At 48.9% G+C, this 20,332-nt stretch overlaps 2 protein-coding genes across 2 annotated transcripts; one reads left to right on the top strand and one right to left on the bottom strand.

Moving 5' to 3' along the window:
• The first annotated feature begins 1,627 nt into the window (after positions 1-1,627).
• Positions 1,628-2,575, top strand: LOC123361780 (olfactory receptor 52M1-like). Its single transcript, XM_045001916.1, has one exon. It carries the CDS (start codon positions 1,628-1,630, stop codon positions 2,573-2,575), a length of 948 nt encoding a protein of 315 aa, XP_044857851.1.
• A 10,830-nt stretch (positions 2,576-13,405) lies between these two features.
• LOC123375619 (olfactory receptor 52K2-like) lies at positions 13,406-14,353 on the bottom strand. Its single transcript, XM_045026679.1, has one exon. It carries the CDS (start codon positions 14,351-14,353, stop codon positions 13,406-13,408), a length of 948 nt encoding a protein of 315 aa, XP_044882614.1.
• Positions 14,354-20,332: the final 5,979 nt, after the last annotated feature.

Here is a 20,332-nt window from a genome sequence, read left to right as displayed (position 1 = left end):
CGGCTTTCTGAAATCTGTCAATTAGCCTGATTTTAGTTCATTTTACATGTGCTCTACGGATATTGTAGACTGTTCAATTTTTCATCTGAATATTTCCCCTACTAAATCAAATGCATAATTCCCTTGATCAGCCAAATGTGTACTTGCATTAAAGGATGAAATTTGGTTTATTTGACAGGACCTTTTTTCCACAAACCATGTTGTTGACTGACATTAATTATATTCCTAGATTTTTTTTAACTAATCTCATACGAGCTATTCCATTGTTTTCGAACCTGGTCAAGTCTTCTTTTTTTAATTTCCCTTTATTTTTTTAAATAGTTTACATTTTAACACAGAACTGTCCTGTATTTGCCTTTTTTTTGGTTTGGATCTGCTGATGCATTATTGCATTCTGGTTCCAAATGAGATCTGTGGTTAATTGGTCAGTTCATAAATCTGGTGTTCTAAGGTTCTACTGTCGATGCTGTTTAACATCTTGACAGCTAATGGTTTGGGAAGTATTTACCTTATGTGATGAGTACCTCATACTGCTTCTTTCCAAATGCAGAAAAAACATATTTCTCAAACACATCTACCTTTTCTGAAACAATAATGAGTTTCCTTTCTCCATCTCATAATGGCCCTATAAGTTTTCTAGGATTTAGTTTGTTCTTAATATAGTTAAGAACATCCTTTTTGTTATCCTTAGCCCTGCCAAGCATGAATTTTTCCCGGATGTCTTTAATGTCCCATATCAGTTTTTATAACTTCTGATTTGTATTGATTTCTATCTATTTTTTTCTTTTTTCCCATGTATTATATATGAATTTTCCCCAACCTAATTGCTACCTGCCCTTTCCCACTGAACTTGGTTTTTAGCCAAATTTGTCCACACTCTAGACTGTGGAATCATGGCTTTTTGTCTTGAAGAAGTCACAATTTTCAATCCCATTTTTCTGTCTAAATATTTCCTCCCAATAAGTGTTGCTGATAATTCTCCTCAGCTTTGGAGAACTAGTCCTTTTGAAGAACTAAGTATTTATAGATATTACTGGTCAGGAACGGTTCTTTGTTTGTCAATTTGAATTTAATCAGTGTCATCCTTCATTTTCCTCTCTTCTATCATATTCCCCCTTCTTTGTCTCTTCTCTAATCTAAACAGTCCCACTTTTCAGTCTTTCAGCATATGGCAGCCTCCCTCATTCTCACAGCCTGTCTTAGAAATCCCCTTTCTGTCTGCTACACCCTTAATAGAGACTGGGTGACCAAAACTGAGCACATATCCAGAGCAGGGTTCTCCATCACATTCCTTCAGGCATCCGAACACTGTCCTTGGCCACTGCTGTGAATGAGCAGGTGTTTCCATGGAGCTACTATCAATGATGCCCAAGTCCTTTCCCTGAGGTGTGTTCTAGTTGGGTTGTTTGCCCCTGGCACATCTTGGAAAGGGTTTGGTCTTTTTCCACTCTCAAATCTCCCTAAGAATGTGCACGCAGTTTCTCATATTAACTTTATCTCTCCATCCAGGCATTTGTCCTGCAACAAACACCTTAGACGCTAGGCGCATACAGGAAGTCAGGGGAACGTACAGTATATACAGAAGACACCGTTCTGCCTCAGAGTTGGACACCTTCTCCTCTACTCCATGTCAGATTCCAACACAACAGACTTCACCAACCCCTCCACCTTCATCTTGCTGGGTGTTCCTGGCCTGGAGGTGGCCCACGTCTGGATCTCCATCCCCTTCTGCACCATGTATGCCATAGCCGTCTTGGGGAACTTCACCATCCTGTTCATCGTGAAGAGGGAGCCGAGCTTCCATGGGCCTATGTACTATTTCCTCTGCATGCTGGCTGTCACGGACCTGGTCCTTTCTACATCCATTCTGCCCAAAACACTGAGTATCTTCTGGTTCAATTTCAGGGAGATCGATTTCAGTGCCTGCCTCACTCAGATGTACTTCATTCACTGCTTCTCAGTGATAGAGTCTGGGATTTTCGTGGCCATGGGTTTTGATCGCTATGTGGCCATCTGCAATCCTCTGAGACACTCCACCATCCTGACAAAGCCTGTTGTGGCCAAGATCAGTCTGGTCGTGGTGCTACGTGGTGGCATGCTCGTAATGCCACATCCCTTCCTGGCGAGGTGGCGGCCATATTGCAGAACCAACATCATCCCCCACACACTCTGCGAGCACATGGCCGTGGTGAAGCTGGCCTGCGCCGACACTCGCGTCAGTAGTTACTATGGCCTCTTTGTGGTATTCTGCGTGCTCGGTCTAGATGTGTTTTTTATCACTGTTTCCTATATCCAGATCCTCAGGGCCATCTTCAGCATCCCCACAAAGGACGCCCGGCTCAAGACATTTGGGACCTGCAGCTCCCACCTCTGTGCCATCTTAGCCTTTTATGTCTCAACGATTTTCTCCTCCCTCACATACCGGTTTGGCCAGAATGTCGCCCTGCATTTCCATGTTCTCATTGCCAATGTGTACCTCCTGGTGCCCCCCATGCTAAACCCCATCATCTACGGGGTGAGGACCAAACAGATCCGGGACAGGCTGCTCCAGCTCTTTACTCATAAAGGGACCTAAAAGTTTTCTTCTGGTTCTCTGGCTCTCAGACCGTGCTCTGTGCAGAGCTGGCTGGAGAAATGGTCCCGGGCCCTCTTCCCTCAATCCCTGACTGGTCAGTCAATGAATCATGAAACTCTTTCTGACCATACTGTGCTGTGTCAGGGTGACAAACTGGGGAATTGGTCTACGTACAACTCATTAATTCGTAAGGTTGCCACCTTTGTAATTACTGGTAACTGGACCACTGAAGCACTGCCCCCCACCCCGCCTCTTCCCTGAAGCCCGACCTCTTTCTCTGCCTATTCCGTCTGGGCCCTGGCCCTATTGCTCACTCCTCCCCTCCATCTGTCACTCGCTGGGTCATCTCCATTCCCTCCTCCCCTCAGCTGGGCTCCCCCTGCTCCTGCACTGGGAAGGGAGCAGCTGCAGCCGCACAAGGAGCCTGCAGTAAGTGTAATGAGCAAGCAGCGCTGGGGCTGACAGGCCAGTCAGGAGGAGAGAGGGAAGCCAGGAAGCTGCGAAAAGAGCTGAGTGTTAGGAGTAGGGTTGTGTGGCCGATGGTCGAGATTGTACATTGTACAGCTCGTGGGCCCTAAGGCTGAGCTACAAAGTCCTGAGGGCAGAGACCCTTGTGTGGTTTGTTTCCTTAGCTTTCAGTTCCCTTTTGTTCCTCCTGTCTGGGGGCCTGTAACTGGCAGGGTCCCTGCATTGGGTGTGGGCCTCTGGGGCGTCTGGGGCAGGGCCAGGGATCAGTTTTGAAGCTTGGTGGACAGCAGCTGAGAGAGGTGGAAGGAGAAGCCCCTGCGCTAGCTGGGAAGGCAGGATGCTGGGCAGAGGCCGAGGTGGCTTTGGTAACTCACACGGAAGGAGATAAATGGCGCACGTTCCATTAGCCGGCTATTTACACATGTATATGGCACCTTATCTGGAAATACAGTATGTAGTAGGAAGAGAGCCTGAGACATAAGCCCTCGTGTCAGAGGCTTGCTATGAAGCACGATCTGCTCACAGAATCTTGCAAAAGCATGGATGATATTGGAGAAATACACATTCCTAAGAAGTGCCCGTCGCAGAGTACTCACACAAACACATCCTGATATTTAAAAAAAAAAAAAAGTGGTACCAGAACATCCCGATATCAAGGATGGTACAAAAACATTCCTGAAGTATAACAGGAACCCACTGAGCCCTCCTAAAAGATAAGGTCAGGATGACAGCCTGTAATAGAGACATTTTAATCAAACATGTACATGATGATGGGTGATAATTAGCCACATCAGGGGGCAGTAACTAACTTGTTTGTATGTCTCGCAGAGGGAGGAACAGAAATTCCTGCCATTCACTTGTGAGGGCATACATGTATTAGTGATCTCATATAGTCTGCGGGGTTCTGGTACCATGCTTTGTCGACAATAAAGCTGACTTGCCGCCTTCATCCCTTAAAGGACCTGGTGATCATTGGAGGGTTCATGTGAGGTCTGCTGTGCAGCTGTCTACTCAGGGCTGGGATGGCAAACGGCGGGAACACACATGCAGTCACACATCTGTCAGTACAGGTTACCCAGGGGCTGAAGCTGAACGGTGAAGCTGAGTCTAATGTATGCTCTGCATGATGCTTTTGATCATGACATGTAGAAGCTTTTTAATGCTTGGGCAGGGACAGGGATGGTGTCCTTGGCCTCTGTTTGCAAGGAGCTGGGAATGGGTGACAGGGGGTGGATCACTTGATGGTTCCCTGTTCCGTTCATTCCCTCTGGGGCACCTGGCATTGGCCACTCTCAGAAGACAGGATACAGGGCTAGACCTGTTATATTTCCTTCCCACCCTGGGAAAACTGATTTCCATCATTAGTCCTCTCCCACTGGGCTGCAAGGACCCTGCCCTCGGTCACATCCTCCGGTTCTGCCAGCAGGGGTAGCTTCAAGTGCTGCCAGTGGCACATGAGGGAGAAACGCTCGAGAGGTACTTTTTGGTCCCCTACCAGGGGGCTAAGTATCAGGTACACTATTCCTCAAGGGAGGCCCGGTGCTGTCATGGGTCTACCCTCACTTGAAACTGGGGGGTTTCAAGGTGAGGACCCGCATGCCACCATGTCCTGGTCTGCACCCTCACTTGAAACTGGGGGGTTTCAAAGTGAGGACCCGCATGTATTCCCCCACCCTAAAATCCTAGGGTAGGTCTCCTTCGCTGCCACCACCGCGGTCAATTATCGTGGGCCGGGACACCCTGTTTTTTTTTTTTTCCCCCTGTCTCCCTTCAAAAGACGTTCCCCTGGGGAAATACAGATCCACTCACAGGAGGGAAACCTCCCCCCCCTCCCTCTCTCCTAGCCACTGGAAAGAGATACCTGATTCAAAAACTGCTTGAATCAAACCCAGGAGGAACTGTCTCTTCCCCCCTCACCTTCCCCTGAATTTCCACAGAAGAAGGAATTTTACCAAGTCCAAAGAAAAGAAAAGAATTTATTAAGAGAACAAAAAGAAAATACAGAATCTCTATGAGCCCAAGCTGGACACTCATAGGGTATAACCAGTTATCAATCTCTGGAGAGAATCCCCTCTCCCCCTTTCTTTTTCAGTGAAAGCAAAGTAACAGCAAACAGGAATAAAGCATTTCCTTTAGCAAACACACAATTGCAAATATATAAATCAAATCATAAGACTAATTCGCCTTTCTAATTAATACTCACTATTAATTAGTAGAAACTACTCCAGGAGAACTTGGAGACATGACTGGTCTCTTTTAGATTCAAAAGAGTACCTGAGCAAAACAGGGAACACAGACAAAGGCTTCCCTCCACAGAGATTTGAAATTCTCCTGTCCCTTGATTGGTCCTCTGGTCAGGTGTTTCTCAGGTTACTGAGCTTGTTAACCCTTTCCAGGGAAAAGAGACCTTAACCCTGATCTGTTTATTTATGACAGGTGCGACCTCTGCCAGGTAATGGGGCATGTCCAGAGGGAGTGTCCCCAGGCCCTGCATGGAGTAGCACCCGGAACTCCCAAGCCCCAGCAGGCTGCCGGCCCCATCATCACCAGTGACCCTTGTTGCCCAGCATCCATAGTTGCCCTTCCTCCTTCCCTGCCTACCAATGCTCCCGCTTGGGCCCAGATGAGCGTGTGAGCCCCGCCTTTGCTGTGTTGAGCACAGGTGTCAGCTATCCACCAATCCCTGGTGGACCCCAAATTCATCGACCCAGAGGCCCAAGTAACAGTGCAACCCTTTAAGGCCAACTCTTAATTTGCCTACAGCCAAGTTGACTGTCCAGTACAAGGGCTGGTCAGGAATATGGACTTTTGCAGACTGTGACGATTATCTCATTCTCATGCTGCTGTGATGCTAACAAAAAGAGTGGGGATGGTCACCCACAGCCAGGCTAAACAGGCCTCCACTCCTAACTCCATTCCTGAGCCTCCTACAGGGACCCAGTGTGAGGTGGTGGAACTCAACCCCAGACCACAGACTATGGCAGCAGTTGTAGTTCCAGTTCCTGGAACCCAGCCAGAACCAGCCCAAGGATCGGAATTGGCAGAGCAGTCAGCCCCAGAGCCCGGGCTTGCAACCCCACCAGAGTCAGGGGAGCCAGCACCAAAGGGCCATTGAGCCTGCAGCAGCAGCAGCAGCTAAACCGGCACAAGAAGCTCAACAAAAGCCTGAAATACAATCTAGTGCACCAGCAAAGAGCAGTTCACAGTCAATGGAAACACCCACATCACCTGCATCACTTCCAGTGGAACCAAGCCCAAGTCCACAACCCAGCGAGGAGCTAATGTCTCCAGCATCAAGGGAGAAGTTCCAGGCAGAGCAGAAAGTGGATGAAAGGCTCACGGGAATTTGGACAGCAGCAAGAAGCAACCCACCACCTCTCAGCTCTTCCAATACATCTAGGTTTGTTGTGGAAGGGGGACTCTTATACAAGGAAACCCTTATACTTTAAGCACTAAGCCATTCATAAATGTTTTATTTTCACTGGGGCATGCTGGGGTGAACAGGACCAAAGACCATTTGGGGAAGTCATTTCACTGGGAGGGGATGGGCAAGGACATTTCTATTTATGTCTGATCTTGTGAGGTGTTCCAGAGGGTGGGGAAGCCCCAAGACCAGGTCAAGGCCCCTCTCCAGCCACTCCCCATTATTGATGTTCCATTTCATTATGTAGCTGTGGCAGGGCCGGCTCCAGTCACCAGTCCAGCAAGCAGCTGCTTGGGGCGGCCAAGGGGAAGGGGTGGCACATCCGGCTTTTCGGCGGAACTTTGGCGATTGGTCCCTCTCAGAGGGAAGGACCTGCTGCCGAATTGCCACCGAAGAGTGGAGCGGCGGCAGTAGAGCTATCGCGATTGCAGCTTTTTTTTTTTTTTGCTGCTTGGGGTGGCAAAAACCCTGGAGCCGGCCCTGAGCTGTGCATATTCTGGGTCCTTTCCATAAGAAGACATCCAGAGGAAAGCTATACCTACTGACCTGCATGGATTTTCCCACCCGATGGCCGGAAGCAGTAGCTCTAAGCAACACCAGGGCTAAAAACGTGAGCCAGGCACTGGCAAACATTTTTGCCAGGGTAAGAGCTAACTCCCTGGCAGGGACCATGAAATGTCTTTGGGAAGCTCATGGGGTGAACCACTTGGTTGCCACCCCTTACCACCATCAAACAAATGGCCTAGTGGAGAAATGTAATGGGACTTTGGGGGCCATGATATGTAGATCCATGAATAGCACTCTAATGATTGAAACCCAGTGTTGCAGCAGTTGCTCTTTGCCTACAGGGCTGTATCACATCCCAGTTTAGGGTTTTCACCCTTTGAACTTGTTTATGGCCACCAAGTTAAGGGGCCATTACAGTTGGTGAAGCATCAATGGAAGGAGGTTACATCTGCTCCAGAAACTAACATTTTGGACTTTGGGTATGTCAAGACTATGAAATTAGGTTGATTTTATAGAAGTTTATTTTTTAGAAATCGATTTCTATACAGTCGATTGCTGTATGTTTACACTAAGCGCATTAAGTTGGCAGAGTGCGTCCTCACTACTGTGGCTAGCATCGACTTACGGAGCATTGTACTGTGGGTAGCTATCCCACAGTTCCCACAGTCTCCGCTGCCTACTGGAATTCTGGGCTAAGCTCCCAGTGCCTGATGGGGCAAAAACATTGTATAGGAGGGTTTTGAGTTGTGAAGGAGTAGGAAGCACAGACTGTCTGTGCGGGGGAGGGGAGAGCCAGAGGTTTAGGTGAAGATGCAGGAATTCAACTGTGAGCTGAGCTTGGCCTGGGGGAGGGGAGATGACACCTCTGGCCAGGGGAGACAAAGGAAAGGAGCTGAGGAAAGAGGAGGGGCCGGAGGGAATGGGCAGATTGCATGAGTGCTGGCTGGAGAACAGAGGGGAGGCAGGGAGACCGAGCTCTGATCCCCAGGGGGGGCTGTGGGGCCCCCCAAGATGGACCTATCCGGGGGATCCGGTTATCTGTGCCTGCAAGACCTGTGTTGGACTGTGTTCCTGTCGTCTAAATAAACCTTCTGCTTTACTGGCTGGCTGAGAGTCCTGATGAATCTGCAGGGAGTCCGGGGGTGCAGGACCTGACTCCCCCACACTCCGTGACATGAGTACATGTCGTCAGTCACCCCTCCCTCCATGAAAGCAACGGCAGATAATCATTTCGCGCCAGATATCAATGTGATAAGAAGAGCACAGCAAGGCGCGCTGCACATCAGAGATGCTTTGAAAACCAGTTTCATGACTGACCGGGTTTCGGTGTGACAGTTGTGTGTGTTTCTCCTTGATGCAAACCCACCCCCTTTGTTGATTTTAATTCCCTGTAAGCCAAACATCCTCCCCCCTTTGAAATAAAGTAACTATTGTTTTGAATACATGCATTGATTCTTTATTAATTTTTTTAAAAATGAGATAACGGGCAAGGTAGCCCAGGTGGGGTGGGGGGGAGGAGAGAAGGACAAGGCCACATTGCTTATTGTAGCCACACTAAAAAATCAAACTGTTTGAATGACAGCCTTCTGTGGCTTGGTCCATCCTCTGCAGTGGAGTGGCTGGGTGCCTCGGAGACTCCCCCCTGCTGCGTTCTTGGGCATCTGGGGTGAGGAGGCTGTGGAACATGGGGAGGAGGGCAGGCGGTTATAGAGTGGATGAAGCTGGGTCTGTGCTCTTGTTGGCTTTCCTGCAACTCCAACAGATGCTTCATCATGTCCATTTGCTCCCCCATTAGCCTCAGCATCGTGTCCTGCCTCCACTCTTCATGCTCACTTAATTCTTTCCTGGCCTCTGCTACTGAATGGCTCCATGCATTAAGCTGTGCCCTATCAGTGCAGGAGGACTGCATGAGCTTGGAAAACATGTCATCGCGAGTGCGTTTTTTTCGCCTTCTAATCTGCGATAACCTCAGGGATGGAGATGATTGGGGAGCATAGAAACATTCTAAGCTCTACGATTCTGGGAGGACTGCATGGTCACCTATGCTGCTGAGTTCGCCACGCTGATCAAACTGGAAATGAAATTCAAAAGTTCCCGGGGCTTTTCCTGTGTACCTGGCTAGTCCATCGGAGTTCAAAGTGCTGTCCAGAGCGGTCACAATGGAGCAGTCTGGGATTGCTCCTGGAGGTCAATACCGTTGATTTGCATCTGCACTATCCCAAATTCTACCCAGCAAAGTCTATTTTAGCACTGGAGGAGTACCAAAGTTGATTTTAAGAGCCCTTTAGGTCGAGGGAACAGGGTTGGTTGTGTGGACACAGTCATTCTTAAATCGACCTAATTCGGCTAAATGTGACCTAACCCTGTAGTGTAGACCAGGCCTTTGTAACAAACCTGCAAAACACCCTCCAGGACTTTCTAGCCCTTGCTCAAGAAAACCTACAGGGTGCTCAACAAGAGCGAAGGGCCTGGTATGATACACACGACAGAGAGTGTTTCCTCCACAGTAGAGGACCAAATCAGGGTCCTGAAAGTGCTCCAGGCCAATCAGATGGAAGCATCCTGGCAGGGGGCATTTATGAGAGCACCCAGGAGCTCATAGCATTCCCAGACCCTACCCTAAAACCTGAAGTGTACCGTGTTAATTCTCTAAAGCCCTTTTATTCCCGAGAAATCAAGGCTATCCAGTTTCCAGCCCAGGAGAGAGATCACACTGAGCGGCCTGAAGGAGACTACTATGAAGGAAAAAGCAGTGGTGACATAGAAGAGTTGAGCCTTTCCATCACACTTGGGTGTAAGCAGCGACAACAAACCCAGGAGTTGTGCACCAGCTTTGCACCAGTGTTTTCAGCCACCCCAGGATGGATAGAACCGTGTACCACTCCATTGACACAGGTGATGCTCACACGATTAGAGCCCAGTCCTACCGGATGGCTCCTCATGTGAAAATCGCAATAGAAAGGGAGATCAAGGACGTGTTACAGATGGGTGTAATCTGCTCCTCTGAGAGTTCATGGTCCTCTCCAGTGGTTCTGGTTCCCAAACCTGATAGGGAAATCCACTTTTGTGTGGAGTATTGTAATCTAAATGCTGTAATTTGCCCAGAAAACTATCCAATGCCACGCACAGATGAGCTATTGGAAAAACTGGGACGTGCCCAGTCCATCTCTACCTTACACTTAACTAAGGGGTACTGGCAAGTACTGTTAGATGAACTCACCAAGGAAAGGTCAGCCTTCGTCACCCAGGCAGTGCTGTATGAATTTAATGTGCTCCCTTTTGGACTGTGAAATGCACCCGCCACCTTCCAGAGACTGGTCAATAACTTTCTGGCTGGATTTGGGGAATTCACAGTCGCCTACCTTGACAATGTGGCCATATTCTCAGAACACCTGGAGCATCTTCAAACTGTCTTCCAGCACATAAGGGACACAGGCTTAACCAGGGGCGGCTCTAGCAATTTCGCTGCCCCAAGCACGGCGGCACGCTGTGGGGGGGCGCTCTGGCGGTCGCCGGTCCCACAGCTCCGGTGGACCTCCCGCAGACGTGCCTGCGGAGGGTCTGCTGGTCCTGCGGCTCCGGTGGAGCATCTGCAGGCACCCCTGCGGGAGGTCCACCGGAGCCGCCTGCCACCCTCCCGGCAACTGGCAGAGCGCCCCCCCGCGGCATGCCTCCCCAAGCACGCGCTTGGCATACTGGGGCGTGGAGCCGCCACTGTGCTTAACAGTTAAGGCCAAAAAATGTCAAATAGGCTTAAACAGGGTAACTTACCTTGAACACCAGGTGGGTTTAAGGTACTATCAACCCCCTATAGGCTAAAGTAAATGCTATTCAAAATTGACCTGTCCCTGAGGCAAAGAAGCAGGTCCAATCCTTCTTGGGCTTGGCCAGGTATTACCGACGATTTGGGGGAAAAAACAGCCAAATGCAGTTCAGTGGTCTGAGAAGTGTCAAAAAGCCTTTAACCAGCTGACTCTGTACTAAGGGCCCCGGACTTCGACCAACCATTTGTTGTAACCATAGATGTATCCGAGTGTGGTGTAGGGGCAGTTTTAATGCAGGAAGGACCAGATCAACAATTCCATCCTGTCGTGTTTCTCAGAAAAAAACTCTGAGAGGGAAAGCCACTGGTCATTCTCAGAAAAAGACTACTATGCCATTGTGTATGCTCTAGGGAAGCTACACCCTTTCATTTGGGGATGGTGTTTCCACCTGCAGACTGACCATGCTGCACTAAAGTGGCTTCACTCAGTCAAAGAAACTAACAAAAAACTTCTTCGGTGGAGTTTAGGTCTTCAAAACTTTGATTTTGAAATACAACACATTTCAGCAGCCTCTAACAAAATGGCTAATGCACTCACCCAGAAAGGTTTCCCAGAATCAGCTAGGTAAAAATGTCCCTGCATTGTAAGTCATTGTAGTTCTTGAAATATGAAAAAGACTGTTTAGTTCTTCATGTGATTGTTACTACAATTAGAAGTGCATGTATCTTATTAACTCTGTTTCCTAAGCCTCCAGGAAGAAATCGCAGCCGATGTGGACCCGGCCTATACCAAGCTTGCCAGCACTGTCTGTAATTGGCTGTAAGCGTGTGTTTGGGTAGGCTCTGAAATATTCCTTGACCTGGGAGGTAAGTGTCCTATCCTTTGCAATTGGTAGAACTTGTTATGTGGTGAACAAGCTTTTCAGTAATCCTCATCATATTGGACTTGGCTGTCCGGAAGGAAGCCCGAGGCTGGTTTGCTTTAAGGGATCTGGCAGTGTCCAGTTACTGCAGGGCAGAGGGAGGCCTTGGGATATTAACTGGAGCCGCCTCCTACCTGCAGGCAGGCTCCTGGTCAGGCTGCAGCAGCTCCCAGCCCAGCCCTGGAGCAGAGGAAGCCCAGCTGTTGTGGGGGGTGGGAGGTCGAGACTGTCTTGGGATGTACCCCCGGGGTGAAGCATAAAAACTGTTGGAACTGCTGTTCCCCCTGACTCTTCAGCTGTGTTGGCCTATCCCCCTGCCCTGCTGGTGATGCACAGCCAGCCCCTCCAGGCCCTGTTGTCACCCAAAAGGACAGCAGGAGGTGCCACACACCCAACGGAGTTACCTGAGTTCTTTACCTAAACCACACATGCACCATCAATGGGGGACCTAGCCCATTTCCCATCTCCCCAGCCTTGCACCCCCGCTGGAGAATAAACCCAGAATTATACCATCTTGCCCTGCCCAGGGACCCGTATGGTGCAACCTCATTAAACAATTTGCTCCCCACTCAATGTGGGGAAGATATGCAACAGTCCTTGTTCACAGAGTTAAGATTCCCAAAGATTTCACTCAAAAACACACTGGCTGAGATAAAACAGATTTATTAACTACAGAAGGATAGATTTTAAGTGATTACAAGTGACAACAAACAGATCAAAACAGGTAATCAGGAAATCAAACAAAATCACAATTTAAGATGTATGCAAACTAAATAGGATCTGAATCAGCAATATCTCACCCTGACTGATGATACAAGCAGGCTTACAAATTCTGGAGCCACAGGCTGCATCTGCTTTTCAGCTTGGATTCCCCTCCCCCATTGCAAGCCCTTTGTCTTCCAGAGGATCTGTCACATGTTGAGTTGTGGGGGAGTGAAGACAAATCATTACGTTTCTTCCAGCTTGCTATGCATGTGACAGGAAGGGTCCACCCCCATTGGTCAAATATTCTCCATTGTCCCTGTGCTCCCTTACACAGAGCACCCGTCTTAGTGAATTCTTCCCTAAATGGGTGTTGACGACGGCAACTAACACTGTCTGGCTACTCTGTTGTTCTACCTAAAAGGCTGGTTGTGGGTGTTCCCAGCCTCACACCATACGTTAGTAACTTACACATAGCAAGATTTCATAACTTCATAGACAATGAAAGTGCTCACAACCCAACGAGGTATTAATGTTTAGCTGATCAAGACTTTGAGAACGATACTTCACAAGACATACTTTGTACAAAACACGCCATAATTACACCACCATGGTAAATGAGGGGTGCTTTGAGGAGCAGAGATCATCCAGAGAGTGACAATGGAAGGGGAGGAGATGAGCGAGCAACAGGGGTGGGGTGCCTTGAGGGGAAGAGGCAGAGCAGGGGTGAGGCCTTAGAGGAATAGGTCGGGAAGGGTTGTGGTGCTAAAGAGGTCAAGTTACCAGCATTTAGAAAAGTGGCAAACCCATGAGTTGTACATAGACCTCTTCCCCAGTTTGTCACAGTGACACAGCTCAGTAAGGTCAGGAAAGGATTTAATCTCTCTGATTGTCCAGCAAGTCATTCATAGATTCATAGATTGTAGGACTGGAACGGAACTCGAGAGGTCATCGAGTCCAGTCCCTTGCCCTCATGGGGAAGATTGCACAGCACCATGTCACCATTCAGCTCGGTGTGAGACCTAGAGCAACAGGGGAAAACTTTAGATTCCTTTATGAGTAAAAAGCCCAAGAAGCCTGTCCCGGATCTGTTTGGTCCTCACCCCATAGATGATGGGGTTTAGCATGGGAGGCACCAGGAGGTAGACGTTGGCCATGAGAACCTGGAAATTCAGGGCCACATTCTGGACAAACCGGGACATGAGGGAGGAGAAGAGAGCTGGGATGTAAAAGGCTATAATGATACAGAGGTGGGAGCTGCAGGTGCCAAAAGTCTTGAGCTGGGCATCCTTTGTGGGGAGGCTGAAGATGGCCCTGAGGATCTGGATATAGGACACAGAGATATAAGAAACATCCAGACCAAGCACACAGAATACCACAAAGAGGCCATAGTAACTACTGATGTGTGTGTCAGTACAGGCCAGTTTCACCACAGCCATGTGCTCACAGTGCATGTGGGAGATGATGTTGGTTCTGCAATATGACCAATGCCTCGCCAGGAGGAGATAGGGCATTATGAGCATGCTACTGCGCAGCACCACGGCCAGTCCAATCTTGGCCACCACAGGATTTGTCAGGATGCTGGAATGTCTCAGGGGATCGCAGATGGCCACGTAGCGATCAAAAGCCATGGCCACTAAGATCCCAGACTCCATCATGAAGAAGCAGTGAATGAAGTACATCTGGGTGAGGCAGGCACTGAAATCGATCTCCCTGGAATTGAACCAGAAGATGCTCAGTGTTTTGGGAAGGATAGATGTAGGCAGGACCAGATCGGTGACAGCCAGCATGCAGAGGAAATAGTACATGGGCCCATGGAGCCTCGGATCCCTCTTTACAATGATCAGGATGGTGAAGTTCCCCAAGATGGCTATGACGTACATGGTGCAGAACGGGATGGAGATCCAGACATGGGCCACCTCCAGGCCAGGAATGCCCAGCAGGATGAAGGTGGAGGGGTTTGTGAAGTCAGTTGTGTTGGAATCTGACATGGAGTAGGGGAGAAGGTGTCCAACTCTGAGGTCAAATGGTGTCTGTTGCATGTGCCGTATGTTCTCCTGAATTCCTGTATGTGCCCAGGATCTAAGGTAATGGTCAGAATACAAATGCCGGGATAGAGAAACAATGTTAATATAAGACACTACATGCACTACTGGAGGCTGTTCTTATGGGAGAAGCAGATCGGTCGCTCTTGAAACACTGAAAAATGATGTTTTCATTCTTCAGATAAATGAATTATGAACAACTGACCCTACTAAAGTCAATTCTATATCTGATGGTGCTCCATGATCACTACTTCGTACATGTCTTGGCCTGGGAAATCTTAATAGGCACCAGCAGGAAACACGAGTGTTGATACTGGTAATCCAGAATTGTTTCTTAAGGCAATGAAGGTCAAGATAGAGAGTCCATCATGTAGGAAGCTCCCCATTTACTCGGTTGCTCAAAATCGGAGAGTGGAGACAAACCAAAGCTTTGCCAAGACACGTGCCAAAAGGAAACATCGCAAGTAGGACAGACCTCAGGGAAAGGACTTGGGCATCACTGATAGAAGCTCCAGGGAATCACCTGATCACTTGCAGCAGTGGCCCAAACAAAGCCAATATTCCAGTGCCTAAGAAATGGGTTGGAGAATAGCCTGCTCTGGATAAGCTCAGTTTTGGTCACCCAGTGTCTATAAAGGATATAGCAAATGTAAAGGGGAGTTCTGAGGCTACGAGAATGGGGGAGGCTGCCATATGCAGAAAGATTTAAAAGTCTGGGAGTGTTCATTTTATAGAAGAGACAAATAATGTTAATATGATAAAGTAGAACAAAATAAAAGAATGGAATTGGTTACATTGTAATGGACAAACAGAGAACAGTTCCCAGTCAGTAATATCTAAAAACACTTAGTGTTTCAAAATGGCTAATTCCCAAAAGCTGAGGAAAAATATCACCAGAACTGATTGGGAGGAAAAATTGAGACAGAAAAATGGGAATGAAAATTGGGAGTTCCTTAAGAAATGATTAGACAGCCAAAAATCCAAGATTCCATAGTCGAGACCGTAGAGAACTTTGGACAAAACCACGGTTCAGTAGCAAAGTGAAGGCAGCAATAAGTGGGGAAAGAAAGGAATATATAACAAATGGGAAAAAGGGAAAATAGATAGCAAATCATACAAATTAGAAGTTATGAAAATTGAGAAGGGATGTGAAAAGCATCAGGGGAAAATCCGTAGTTGTAAGGGTCAAGGGTTAGAAACAGGAGATTATTCAGAGTATTAAGAACAAAAGAAATCCTAGAGAAGGTTTAGGGCAATTAATAGAGGGAAAAAAGGAAACTTGTTAGTGTTGCAGAAAAAGTAAATGTGCCAAGAAATAGTTTTCAAGGGGGATATTAAACAGCATCTACAGTAGAACCTTAGAGTTACGCACAGCAGAGTTATGCATTGACTGATCCACCACACATCTCATTTGGAACCAGAAATACACAATGAGGCAGCAGTGGAGCCGGAAAAAAAGCAAATACAGGACAGTTATGTGTTAAACGTAAAGAATTAAAAAAAATTAAGGGTAAGTTAAAAAAAAAGATTTGACAAGGTATGGAAACAACAGAAAAGATGGTTTGTGATTAGTCAAGAAAAAAGTCTCAGAATATAATTAATGCCAGACAAAAACATGGCTTATGGAATCCAGGTCTTGTCAAATAAATGTGATTCATCCTTTAATGAGAATATGCATTTCATTGATCAAGGGAATTGCGCAGGCGCAATAGATTTTTATTTCTCTGAAGCTTTTGATTTAATAGGGGACATTCAGAAAAAAAATGAACCCTATAAAATATCAGTAGAGCACACGTTAAATGGACCAAAAATCGGCTAGGTGACGGATCTCAGGAAGCAGTTGTCAATGGGACATTGTCAGTGAACGGGGCTGTTTTTAGTGGAATTCTTCAGGGATCAGTTCTCGGCTCAATGCTATTCAGTGATCTGGAAGGAAATAGAAAATCACTGCAGATAAAATTGGAGGATGACCCAAAGACTGGCAGAGTGGTTACGACGAGGAGGTCAGGACAGGCACACGGATTGATCTGGAGTGTTTGGAGAGCTGGGCCCATGCAAACAAAATGTTTTAAGACAGTCAACTGGAACACGGAAAACAGGCCCAACCCACAGAGTAGGGCACTGTATTAAGGAACGCAGGGACCCTGAAATGGATTTAGGGGTCATTGCGGAAAACCAATCCGCTTAGTTGCTTATAACCATATAAACTGAAATTTCCCATGGTAGATGTGTGCTTCCTGCTGATTTTTTTTTTAATAATTTTAGCCATAACAGTTCAGCCGAGTTTTCGAGTGAAGCTAGGAGAGAAGATGTCTTGCCCATGTTGAAAACATCTTATAATTGTTCCAGCGAGGAGCCCAGGCACCTCCATGCCTTACAACAGATGAAAGTCAGGTAAGAACACCCCCCTCGCCCCCCGGTTAACAGCCAGAGCCCTGACATTCAAGAGGAGGTGGTGAGAGTGTCTGTGCAGTTACACGGCGCTGGCTTCTGAGGTGTTTACTCAGTTTATACTCAAAAGGAAGGTTTGCCTTAGTTGGGCCTGAGCAAACTAAGGGCCAAAGCCTCAGAATTTGGCCTTGTATTGTACATCTACTAACAACTTTCACCCTGAAGGATCCCCTGAGCCTCTGAAATGCAGCCACCTCGGGGTTAAGCCACCACTAAGCCATCAGCTGGGGCGGGGTGGGGGGAACAGCAAAGAGTAACGTATTAGCCTGTGTAATCGGTCGGTCGGGGCTCGACCCTCCAGCGGGCAGGAGGGGAGCCACACCGACTCACTTCTGTTCGCCTGCTAGCTATTAGGAGTCACGGGGAACAATGTTAGATCGCCGGGCCCTCTGGTGCAGGGACCGGCCAACAGCAGTTCAAATAGGCCCAGGCCCTCCGGTGCAGGGCAGGGCAACAGCAGTTCACTAAGCCCTGGCCCTTTGGAGCAGGGTAGGGCAACAATAGTTCAGGTAGGCCCTGGCCCTCTGGAGCAGGGCAGGGCAACAGCGGCTCAATAAGCCCTGGCCCTCTGGAGCAGGGCGGGCAATAGCAGTTCAATAAGCCCTGGCCCTCTGGAGCAGGGCAGAGCGACAGCAGTTCAATAAGCCCTGGCCCTTTGGAGCAGGGCGGGGCAATAGCAGTTCAATAGGCCCTGTCCCTCTGGAGCAGGGCAGAGCGACAGCAGTTCAATAAGCCCTGGCCCTTTGGAGCAGGGCGGGGCAATAGCAGTTCAATAGGCCCTGTCCCTCTGGAGCAGGGCAGAGCGACAGCAGTTCAATAAGCCCTGGCCCTTTGGAGCAGGGCGGGGCAATAGCAAGAGGCAGAGCTCAGGCCCTCAGGCAGGGCTGAGCAGCAGTTCAGTCTGTAAGCCCAAGCCCTAGCTCAGGGCGGGCAGTAACAAGAAGCAGAGTTCAGACCCCCAGGCAGGGCTGAGCAGCAGTTCGAGTCCATAAAGCCCAAGCCCTCAGTCAGGGCGGGGCAGCAAAACAGCAGCTCTAGCTTAGACCCTCAGGCAGGGGCTGAGCAGCAGTTCAAGTCTACAAAGCCCAAGCCCTCAGTCAGGGCGGGGCAGCAAAACAGCAGCTCTAGCTCAAACCCTCAGGCAGGGCTGAGCAGCAACAGCCAAGTGCAAGCTGCTATGCCAGAGCGCTGGGTTGAGGGGGAGACTGCCAGCCGTGAGTGGGGTGGCAGGGGGGACACAGGCCCACCCACTCCACTGTGTCCCAGCCCGGGGCCCTAGCAGCGGCGTGGACCCGCTGCAGTCAGTGGGGATCCTGGCCGCAACACACTGACATGGGCACATCAGTGCCCTCAGCCGGACAAGGGTCGGCTACCCCCGGGCTACAGTCCATCTCCCTGGGTGTTGACTGAGCTTGGGCATGCGCCTTTTCTACTGCCCCTTGACTTCCGGGGGTCGGGGACTGGGGGCGGAAGTTCCGCCCACTGAGGTGTTGGCAGGGCAGCTCCCTCTGCCGGGCAGGAGGGGAGCCACACCGACTCATTACAGCCTGAGATACTGGAGCAACCTCATCCCCTGTGGTAAGATCCCTGGGGTGTTTAATGGCTCTGCGGAGCAGAAAGGACCCCAGACCTATTCTCTGTCCCATCACGCCCACGTTGCACTGGGTTTGTCGAGCAGGTGAACTTCTCAGGAAGAGACGGTACCTGTGAATCCTGAGATAGAAGCATCTTCTATAGGAATCCCCTTCAGGTAGCTGTGTCCCACACCTCTGTCACCCAGCATCTGCAGCAACATCCCAACCAAAGAGCCCATACAGGGGTGTGCACCATTATAATATAGCTCTGTGCAGTCCCTGTGGCATTCACTCAGCCTCTAGGGGAGGAGTAATATCTGAATGTAAACAGGCTGGAGACCGGCCTCTCTGCACTTCTGTGCTAATTATCCAGCCTTAGGAGTAAACAGTAGTTAAAAGATCTTCCTAAAGGGAGATGAGAACTCCTGGGCTCTGTGCTGAGTCAGAGAGGAATTGGCTGTTTTGTGTATTTGTGTATATTTATAAAATATAGTGTATTAGAAAGAAAATAAGTGATAATGCCTAGATGTCCATAGGCCTTTGTACCCTGTAAATGGCTGGTTAGTTACTAGAGAGACTGATCTGGAGAAAGATGACTGAGGGGAGACATGAGCTCATTCTGTAGGCACACAGGGCTGTTGCTAAGGGATCAGAGATCAGTACTTCTCATCAGTAACTATCATCATACTGTGCAGCACCTTTCATTGAAGGATCATCAAAACACCTTGCAAAGGAAAGTAACTTTGAACATATCCTCATTATACAGAAGGGTAAACTGAGGAACAAGGAGACATGAATTGGCCAAGGTCACACAGAGACTGAATGCCAGGATGACACACAGAACCCAGGAGTCCTGACTTCCCTGCCGTAACCACAGTCTCTCTCTCACACCAAGAGGGAAATGGACTCCCGCTTTGGCAGCGACTCTTTGTTGGGTAGGATGCAGAGGAAAGGCCAGAGGTCTGGTTAGGCACGTGGATACCACAGTGATAGAAAAGCCTCTAGGGGGAGTGGGGGGAGAAAGCTTGCTAACATGGAGTCACATACTCGGAGCTATTCCCCAGAGGAGCAATCCTCCCAATCATGGGCACCAACTTTGTGGGTGCTATGGGGCTGGAGATCCGGGGCTGGAGCACCCATAGGAAAAAAATGTGGGTGCTCAGCATCCACTGGTAGTCCTGCCAATCAGCTCCTCTCTCTCCCCCCTAGCATCTCACCCACTGTGCTCAGCCGTTCAGCGGCATGCAGGAGGCCCTGGGGGGCAGGGGGAGGAGCAGGGGCCGGAAGGGGGAGGAGAGAATATGGGAAGGGGTGGGGGCAGGGTCTGGGGCAGAGCAGGAGTCAAGCATCGCCCCAGCTACTGGAGAAGTTGACACCTCTGCTCCTAGTGACCCTCGGATTTTCTGGGCCCTCACTGGTTGTCTCCAGAAAGCAACTGGTCACTTGGTGCTGGATCCACCTCCATGTTTCTGTCACAAAATTGCATTGGCAGGCCACTAAAAATACAGACTATAACCAGTGCTTAATTTGTAATGAAAGAAATGTCGGGGCTCAAGCAATTCAGTTACATTCATAACGGATGCAGCAAGCCCAGAGGTCCTGGAGCTCCGAACTGCCAAGCCTAGAGGTGTCAGGGGTCATTTCTGGAAAGTCTTGGAGCAAGATGAGCACTGACTATACTGTCCTGATGTTCCCTTTTCATCTCCGCAATTGCTGTCGTCACCACAGGCGTTCATTGTGATTGTGAATTGGCGGGGAGGTCTCCATGGAGATGCAGAGTTGACAAGGAGGACTCCATAGTGATGGTGAATGGGAGGGGAGGTTCCATGAGACAATCTCTCCATTAAAATACTTCCCCCTATGCAATAGCATGAAATCCCAGGCTTAGAAGACCCTGGGG

The sequence above is a fragment of the Mauremys mutica genome, chromosome 1, assembly GCF_020497125.1.
Source record: "Mauremys mutica isolate MM-2020 ecotype Southern chromosome 1, ASM2049712v1, whole genome shotgun sequence".
Classification (NCBI taxonomy): Eukaryota; Metazoa; Chordata; order Testudines; family Geoemydidae; genus Mauremys; species Mauremys mutica.
This window is presented reverse-complemented; position numbering and strand designations above follow the sequence as displayed.